General features: G+C 36.7%; 1 protein-coding gene across 1 annotated transcript; it reads left to right on the top strand.

The window, feature by feature from the left end:
* The first annotated feature begins 462 nt into the window (after positions 1-462).
* Positions 463-4,587, top strand: LOC122144984. Its single transcript, XM_042756207.1, has 4 exons — positions 463-2,164; positions 2,402-2,447; positions 3,506-3,597; positions 4,261-4,587. The coding sequence occupies exons 1-4, from the start codon at positions 1,569-1,571 to the stop codon at positions 4,373-4,375; spliced, it is 849 nt and encodes a 282-aa protein (XP_042612141.1). The 5' UTR covers positions 463-1,568; the 3' UTR covers positions 4,376-4,587.
* The last annotated feature ends 5,441 nt before the right edge of the window (positions 4,588-10,028 follow it).

Raw genomic sequence — 10,028 nt, 5'->3', positions numbered from 1 at the left:
GTATGTTCATAGTACACCTATCTGTATATCATGCTGATAGTATTTAAAATCTGTAAATTTTGTCCATAATACTTATCTGTATAGTTATTGTACATATTGTAGACCTTGTATATTCTGTACTTACTGCTTATTGCACTTCTGGTTAGATGCTAACTGCATTTCGTTGCCTTGTACCTTACATGTGCAGTGACAATAAAGTTGAATCTAATCTAATCTAATCTAATCTAATAATATATTTTCTTTACTATCACTTTTTATCAATTTAACACATCCTTGCCGAATAAAAGTATTGATTTTATTTAAAAAAAAAGAAAGAAAAAAAAATACTGACCCCAAATTAAATGACCAGTAGTGTATATTATTACAAAATATTTATATTTTAAAAACATAGCTTCTTTTTTTTTTTTTTTTTTTTTACTTTTTATTCATCAAAGTATCCTAAAAAAGTATCACATGTATGGAGCTAGAAGAGTCTCAATAAAGATAAATGTACACACTACATTCACATATGCACACACAGGATTCATAAATACACACACAAGATACACAAAAGCGCACAAAATTCACAAATGCACACACAAAATTTAAATAGCACAGAAGATTCACAAATGCATACAAAATTCATAAATGCACACAAAATTCATAAATACACGCACAATTCAGAAATGCAAACAACATTTACAAATGCACTCAAGATTCAGAAATGCACAGGACAAGATTCAGAAATGTATTTCTGATGCACACACAAATATATCTTGATTTACAAACTGCTTGCGGTCTGTGAACTTCACTACATTTGTGTGTGAATTTTGAGACTCCCCTGACTTGGCCCGACACACAAATGCCTTTTTTAAACAGGGAATGATCTGCAACCAATCAGATATCTCCCTTGTTTTAGCCAATCACAAGAACGCACCCCACGTGGGGGATAAGCCAATCACATGAACGCGTTCACACAGCGCGATATGCAGGTGGCGCGGGCGCGAGCTGGCGCGGTGGAGTTCTGTCTTTTAGTTGGCTGAGACCTCAACATGGCTTCTGGCAACGACAGGGGAGCGGTAAGTATAACTTAAAGTGTTTAGCTAGTTATCTCCTTGTTATGAGACGTTGTTTAATTGTTAATGTTAACCGGTTTAATTGTGCAACTATCAACATAAGCTAGCGAGCTAGGCTAGCGCGTCTGCATGCTAATAGGGTCAGGCTAGTATCTTTCCATAAAGTTGAAATTCATGTGAATTAAGTGACTGTTTGACAGGGTCTGTCGCCCCAAGCCGAGGTAGCAGCTCGGGCTTTTGTGCAGTTATTGGCCCGGGAGCTGTCCTCGGCCCCAATTTTGCGTTGTAACGTTAACTTATGTGAAACCAGCATAAGACGAAGCTGAAGTTGGCCTCCAATTCACAGCTTCTGATATTGCATTTAAGGGGAAAGTTAAGAAAAAGTTTACAGACAGCAAGTGAATAAAATTTAAATATCTATTTCTCTCTATCCCTTAGGAATCACTGAAGCGTGAAATCCTTCAGAGATTGCATGACCGACTGCTACACATCTTGGAGAGGCAGCCTCTTGACATGGAAGGGTTACATTTTGTTTGCCATCAGAATTTAGTTTTATTAAGTGCTCTGGATGACGCAGTGAATGTAGGAGAAGAATTACTGTCTGCACTTACAAATTTAAGTACTGTTATCCAACAGGAGATGGAGAATGAGCAGACATTTATAACACTGGACTTGCAGAAGGGCTTTCGTGGACGTCCACGATTGACGACGTCAGTAGAAACCCTCACACATCTTCTAGAACTTGGACTGCCATCAAAATGCATCGCTAGACTCCTCGGTGTGTCGAGAGCTACGCTTTTTAGGCGGATGGCTGAAAATAATCTATATATATCTGCCTCATACAGTGGCTGCAGTGATGATGAATTGGAGTCATTGATCACAGGAATTAAGAGCACAATGCCAGATGCTGGATGCAGAGTAGTCAAAGGTGCTCTACTTGCACAGGGACACAGAGTGCAATGGGACAGAGTGTATGCATCCATGCATCGCGTGGACAGTGTAGGTGTGCTTTCCAGGATGACTCGTCTGAGATGTGTGGTGAGGAGGACATACACGGTGCCTTACCCAAAGTACATGGTGCACATTGACACCAATCACAAGCTCATCAGGTATGCATCATCTGTTTAGTTCGTTTTTGTTTCTAGTTGTGTATCTGGCATTGTGTATATTGTATTACATCAACCAGAGTAATAGATTACAGTGAAGTGAACGTCACTGAATTAGAGTGCCATGAACTGATTTTATTCTGCTTACATTCCCAGAGATATTGTATTGTAAGACATAGGCTGATGGAGATGTTATTTAGTGTGTTTTGGACTTACTACGTGTCTGATTTATTAACCTAGGTACAACTTTGTTATCTTTGGGGGAATAGATGGCTATTCAAGAAAGGTAAGAATTTTACCTGTCAAGGACAAAGAACTGCAAAATGTTACTGGTAGACCCCATTTTAAGCATGGAAGAAGTTTTCTTCTCATATGTTTCAGTTTATTTTCTGTACAAACAGGTGGTGTTCCTTAGAAACAAATATATTTGACTTCTATGGTTTTCTGTCATCCAGCAGTGTAGCCTACCCCTAGGGTCATTCCATACCAACTCAGCTGGAACCTCCTAATTCATGTCATAGATTTTCACAGTAATTTGAAAAAGTCAGAATCAGCCGGTCTTTGCAAACTCCTATAGCCCTACTCCAAATACTGATTAATTTATCCATTTTAAAGTGGGGTCTTCTGATCCTGATTCTTTGTATGTGTATGCCAAGGCTAACCAGTTGCTTATTTTTTAGATTTGCCCTGAACATCCAAGAGACCATTAGGATAATTTGCAACATGAATTATGCATGTATTTTTTAAATGTGAAAACGAGTGGAGAGACTAATCTTTACAAATTAAAGATTGTTTGTTTGCATTAGGCTATTTACATGAATGCATGTAGCAAATGTCCTTATGGTCTCTTGGATGTTCATGACAAATAAAAAAATAAGCAACTGGTTAGCCTTGGCATACACAGCATATTCCTGAGTCCCATTGATTCTAATAGACTTTTCACTTGAATGGTTTTAGGAAAGTCAATTACATGAACTTGGCTTTGCAAAGTCGTATTGAACCTATTACGTATTATTCAATGCTAACTTTGAGGGTTGACTTTTAACCTTTAACAATTTTCCTGTCAAGTTTACATCTGTCCCATTCAGCGAACTATTCCTCATGCCAATGCAGTTTTATCAGTGTTGAACTCTTTATTATGAACTGAACTAAAATTAACTGTTTTGATTTCTTATGTCAAGAGATCCCGTTGTAAATTGAATGATTCAATAGTTCTTACTGTTCCACCTGTCATTTAGACATTGTTTATACCCCTTCAGAACTTTGTCAGCTGACTTATTTTACAGGGGAAAATAAATTCTTGACAGTATTGATGTATTATTCTATTTGTTCCTGTATGTGTAGATAATGTACCTTAAGGTAGCAGACAACAACCGATCTGATACCCACCTGGCATTCTTCAATGAAGCTGTGAATGAGCATGGGTTTCCTCTGAGGTAGTGATGTTATTTTATTGTAATTATTATTGTTATTGTGTAAATTTGATGCTTCCCTCAAACGGCTCCATCAGATAAAAAAAACCACTCAAACTTATTATTGCAGATGTAGTAGTGCTTTGCAGTTGGTTCAAAGTAGCATAGTCTGAACACATGCTTGGACCTACAAGTGGACATAATCAGCATCACAAACCCCTCAAGGTCACTAAATTGCATCTGAAACTTGTATAAGCTCATTAGCACATCTATGTACAATTGTTAAAGATGATATTACAGAATTCTCAATGGTCTTGCTCTTTCACATGACATGGGCTACTTTTAAATTGTTGTCTCTGACATGAATCAACTACAGTATGTTGTAACCTCACATATACTTACTTAGAGTTATATACACAAACATACTTAGAGTTGACTGAACTAATTCTGATCAGCTGTTCTGAAACTCGGAGTTTCACATATCAGGCTCAGTTTTTTTTTAAGCCTGCTTTCTGAAACAGGGCCCAGTATTCTTGCTTGTTTACCGGTTTAGGGAAAAAAAACAATTGAAGTGACTTGTATTTCTCATTATACGTTGTGAGCACCTACAGATCAATTATACTACATACAGTACATAGACCTGTCAGACCATATTTTATTACAATATTATGCTTGTTTTATTTTCAGAGTGAGAGGAGATCATGGAGGAGAAAATGTGGGGATAGCGGAATTAATGTTCTCAGTTCGTGGAACTGACATTAACAGCTTCATTGCGGGGAAAAGCGTACACAATCAGCGGTGAGTTAAACTTAATTTTGGAAGCCTAAAGGTAGTATTTATTAAGATGCCTACCATAAGCAATTGTAAGAACAGACAATATCCTCACCAAAAAAATCTACTGGCCATGATGGCAAACATAAAAAATAAAAAAACTCTTAGAATTTAATTTATAGTATTAACTCCCATGTCAGTTGATTTCTATTAAATGTATACAATAATCAATTTGAAACATGGCCATTTATTCAATGGCTGGGGAAAAGTTAAGTTATTCAAAGGATCTTAAAGGACACGTTAGGAAAAATGTATTTTCCACTTTTTTTTTTTTCTTGTTTTTTAAATACAGGATTGAGCGCCTCTGGCGTGATTTGTTCATGAGTGTTACAGGAGTGTATTACAATATCCTGCACTCTCTTGAGGACGAACACCTACTTGACATCAGCAACGTCCTACACATATTCTGCTGCCACTATGTTTTCCTACCACGCATTCAGGCAAGCCTAGATGTTTTCAGTGATGCATGGGACAACCATCCCATCAGGACGGAGCAGAACCTGACACCAAATCAGTTGTGGCAGGTGGGCCAGGCCCTTAACCCCGTTGCAGATCCTGATTCTGAGGTAAATAATGCATTAGTAATGTTGATCCTAAATCAATTAAAAAGCCAAATGCCAAAAAATGAAGGTTTTTCTGACTCTTGACCCTTATTAATTGAAGTCCCTTTCTTGGGATTCAAAAAGCCATGGCTTGGTGCAAGCAAGAATAGAATTGTTTGTGTGTACCTCTAGTGAAGTGACAAGAATCTGAGCATAGCCAGGGCCCTGTTTCAGAAAGCAGGCTTAACAAACTGAGCTTATCCCTGAGCTCTGATTTCATTTCGTGTTTAATGAAATTATGTTAAACACATTCAGACTATCAGGCGATAATAATGGAAAAACTCTCTTTTAAACTACATTTCTTTGTTTCAGCTGCACCATCCTCAGCTCCAGTCATCTTCACTCAGAAATATTCACATCATAGCCTATCCAACATAACTACCATATAGATGTTCCAATCAGTGCAACTACCATATGAAAGATTTGTTCATTGATTGGTTTTATACAGATTAGTTTAGCGATTAGGCTACTACAGTAGGCCTAATGTAGTTTACAGTAAGTGTTTCAGTGCAACTGTTGCCAACCTGACAGCTGCCTTAATGTCCACATAGTCAGAGTGTTATAAAGGACAGTGTAGCCTATAGATTTTATTCTGTGCTGAAGAGAAATCCACGATGTCCGGAGATTCTCTCCGTCATCGATGACAGATTAATCGTTTAATCATAAAGCGGTCATGTTCAAGATCATGTTTGGGTAAAAAAAAAAAAAAACTATCTAACCGGGATTTCAAAGGTTTCTAAAGATGTAAATGCGTTCAGATATGTGCTTTGATAGCGACATTATGAATGAGGAAAACTCGGTGTTTGTTCACAGCGTAAGTTGCGAGGGTTACTGATCTAGAGTTTATCTGATCTCGTTCTCTGAAACTGAAAACCCAGAGTTTCCACTAATCTCAGGCTGAACATACTCAGTTTTCACTAAACCCACTTTCTGAAACAGGGTCCAGGTCTTTTCTTGGTCTTGAATATGTAATTACCTTCACATTTTAAAACAATCAATGATTCATTTATTTACATAAAATAGAATCCATTTTTCTATATTGTCTGAAATGATTACCTGTTTTGTAATAAGTAGTGATATGGGCACAGTGCACAAGTGTAAATTTGTTCAATAACATTTAATATGCCTAATTTTTATACACACGTCTTTGTCAGGGAATACCCATCCCAGAGATTCAATGGGAGGAGAGTGGCTACACAAATGAGCCTCATACCGGGGTCAATATCCCTGAACTGGACAGTCCTCTTTTGGATCTTGAAATGATAGCACTGCAAGACAACATGGATCCATTGCAGCAATCGGACTGTTTCGGGGCGGATATATACCTCAACACTGTCCAATACGTTGAGAACTTAATTGAGGCAAGATAAGAGCTTGTGGCTCTCTTGCCACTTTCCAGTGGCTTCGACCAAAAACTTAACAGAAACTACTTTAGAACATTTCAAATGATATTTTGATTGTGCCTTATGCTAGGAGCCCATGATCCTCAAAACTAATTGACACTATGAATACAGTAAGTTAGTATGAATTTTATAAATAAGTTTGTGTCTGGGCATTTTATTTTGAAAAGGAAAAAAAATCCACCCCTAGTTTCCTCTCTACAGTGGCCATTGGATGTTTTGGAAAAGCAAGCCTCATCCTTAGCTAGTTTGACTGAAAGCCTAAGTCACATTTGGTGCTGCATCCTGGGAAACAACATGGTCCACAAAGACTTTGGTCCACACGGTCTATGGAGGACATTGCAAAGGATTTCCAGGACTTAACAGTTCAGCTCAGTCAGCAGAAAATTCCATAGGAAAAGCCTTTTCAGACAAATGATTATTGGAATTTGTTTAATAGACAATCAATTCCATTTCAAAAGAGGGACTGAGTGCAAGAAGTTGATGACATTTGCACCTACACAAGTCCAAGGCCAGAACTTACAGAACTGAGGGCCATCATCAAGTCCTGGTGAAAAATCTTGTAGGTCTGGTAGTGGCTGGGGAGCTTCAACTTGAAGAAGCAGGTGTGAGCCACTGGATAAGTTGAGGTCACAACCTCAACATGGAGTTTTCTTGTTGGCAGTTCCCACCCCACCCAAAACTTCATCAGGTCACGCAGCACATCTGCTGACGCTACGGAAGAGAAAATTGTACTTGTGACCCCTCAAAACTTTACATTGGAGTAGATCTTTTAAAAAATATGAAGTAACGATTCTCTCATAAGATTCTTATCTTTTCAACAAATCCAGTTATGGCACTCTTAGACACTCAAGTAAAGATAACACATAAGCAATGCTTGCTGTTTAGACCGGCTTTAAAACAGATGACAAATAATAATGTGCTAAACTTCAAAATATCACAGTGCTGAACTTAAACAGTACAAACTTTACAAAAGTAAAATCCCTGTAGTCTCTTTTCCTCCTAGTTTAGAACATCAAAAGTATTACTTTAACCCTCTGGAGTCTAAGGGTATTTTTGGGGCCTGGAGAAGTTTTGTCATGCCCTGACATTTGTGCTTTTTTCAGTTTCTTATAAATATCTAAATGGCTAAAGTCTAATCTCACTGTAATCAGCACAAACTGGGCTATAATAATATGTGAGCAGCATGTATGTACATGATTGTGTTTTTGAGAAAAAAAAATGTTATGCGTGGTTAGTGAAAAACTAAAAATGTTAAATCACTTGAAAAAGGCAATAAAACACATACAGAAAATTGGTTCCCAGAAATTTTGAGAACTGGAGCTTGTAGCCTAGAATTTTTTTTTTCTAAATGATGTGAAAATCATCTTGTTTACTCACTTACAGAAAACAATATATTGATTTAAATTTTCTAAGACACTTTTTGTTGGTAAAAGTCATATGCGAGTAGGCGTCAACTATCATGAATTCACACCTGAGAAGACAAAGGCCTGCATAATGAGCTGCATAATGAGCCATTCAGTCCGCTGTGTCACTGAGAGGGATGAGTTACAAGAAAGAATGTGAGGACAAAATAAATCTATATAATTTTATGTTTGTAGTTTATTTAGAATATATTTAATTATCCCACAACATAATTTAATATTCACTTGTGAGTGCAGTTAAACAGTTTATAAGGAAAAATCAAAGCTGACTTTCAAACTGAATTTTTTGCATCATTACTCCAGTCACACAATCCTTCAGAAATCCTTTTAACAATCTTATTTTCTACAAAAAAACATTTATTGTTATTATCATCATCATCATTATTATTATTATTATTATTATTATTATTATTAATGTTGAAAAGAGCTGAGAATATTTTTTTTTAGGTTTTTTTAGGGGGGATAAATTGAAAGAACAGCAATGATTGTTACATTTGTTACAGTTACATTTATTGTTACATTTATATTATTTACATCAAGCTTTTGAATGGTATAGTGGTGTATATATGTTATTGAAACTTCATAATATTTCACTTGATTATACATTTAGTCAGGAATTATAGTTTGGAAAAAGTCTTTGGAAAAAGTCTAACTAGTAAAATGTTTACACGTTATGTGAAAACTAGTACAAGTATATAAATAAATAAGAGACTTACTCATGTTTATAATCTCTGCTGAATAAAGTGCTTCATTCTTTTTTTCTGAGGAAATCCAAATCTCAAATCCTCAACCACATCACATCTTTTTGGGGTGAATTATGTCTTATTCCTCTCATCGCGAAGCAAACAGTAAAATAATAAAAACTTGAAGAACAGTCTCGCTGCGTTGTTTTCTGTTCTGTGGGCGTATTCAAAAGCCGCGCGCTTCAGTGAAACATTTGAATCTCAAAAGCGCGCTCGGCGCGGGGGCGCGGTGCCGGCGCTGTGGTGGGGCATTCGAGGGCCGTGCCCCCCCTAGCGGTCATTTTTTTCATATGGATTACTTTATCACAGAATATTTGTTTTCAGCAGCACTTGTTTAGTTTAAAAGTAGACATGTCAGGCTTTCTATAGATATCTCTCTCATGTCTCTTCGTTGAGTATTCACTGAGTTACAGTTCATTTTAATGACGCATTTGTATCTGAAGATCAGCGCAGACAAAGGCTGCAGACAGCACTCCTTGTTTGTTATCTTTATTTTATAAGTGCACAAAGTTTTGTTGTTATTATGTCTGTATACAAAAAAAAAGTAGACCCTTTACAGATTCGATTGATGTATTGCACTTATCTGTACGATCAAAACTGAAAGTGTAATTTAAGTTCTTTTCGGGGTTATCAGGAGAAAATACCCCAAAACGCGTATACGCGTTAATCGACTCCAGAGGGTTAAAATGCTGCTTTAAATACTGTGGAATGTAAACAAAGTATGAAGTTTAATTTAGCAATTGTATGTGCATTTGTGTTTCATTTTATCTCAGTGTGAGCTGGGCTTTACCGTTTCTGTCAAACATTCACATTTATGTCTTCTTTCCCTGTGTTGTTGTAAAGCACACAGCAGAGGACAGAAAGGAGGAGGGAGAGAAACATGACCATTTGACAATAAAACAGTAAACCAGCTCACACTGAGATGAAATGAAACACAAATGCACATAAAACGTGGTAAATATGAAGAACCACTTTATTATTGTAGCAACTGGGATTGTTATGAGGAAACAATTATGTGTGAATTAAGATGAGAATGAAAAATAAGGAAATAAAAACCATTTACAGTATTACCTTCCTCTATGAATTTTCTCAAAAATCCAGTGACAAGACTGATTTTCTCCAATGGAACAGTGTCGTCCTCATCCTCGTCGCTGTCAACGTTGGGTTGTGGCCAGGTAATGCTCTGGATCACGGTCTACAATGGATCAAATATAAACATATTTCATGTCAGGATTGAAACTTTTATTAAATGTTGCAAAGTGATCTCAAAATTGTAGTGATCTTTTTATGAATGAACAATCTATTTATGTCACGTAAGTAACACAACTTTAACATGACTAAAATAAACCATTCATTTTAGATGTACACACCCCTGTGACACCAAACAAAACTACACACAGTCTTTGCAAAAATAAAATCATTAATGGCTAAAATTGGCTGGATGTCGAGTCGGCC

The sequence above is a fragment of the Cyprinus carpio genome, unplaced genomic scaffold (genome assembly GCF_018340385.1).
Source record: "Cyprinus carpio isolate SPL01 unplaced genomic scaffold, ASM1834038v1 S000006814, whole genome shotgun sequence".
In the NCBI taxonomy this organism is placed as follows: domain Eukaryota; kingdom Metazoa; phylum Chordata; class Actinopteri; order Cypriniformes; family Cyprinidae; genus Cyprinus; species Cyprinus carpio.
The sequence above is the reverse complement of the archived record's forward strand: the minus strand, read 5'-3'. Positions and strand labels throughout refer to the sequence as shown.

What these genes read in the sequence shown, in the direction of transcription:
- LOC122144984 (XM_042756207.1), top strand. Translation starts at nt 1,569, where the DNA reads ATGGAAGGGTTACATTTTGTTTGCCATCAGAATTTAGTTTTATTAAGT. An exon ending in TAGATGGCTATTCAAGAAAG is followed by an intron (nt 2,448 to 3,505) that starts GTAAGAATTTTA and finishes CTGTATGTGTAG; the next exon opens with ATAATGTACCTTAAGGTAGC. An exon ending in GAGCATGGGTTTCCTCTGAG is followed by an intron (nt 3,598 to 4,260) that starts GTAGTGATGTTA and finishes TTTTATTTTCAG; the next exon opens with AGTGAGAGGAGATCATGGAG.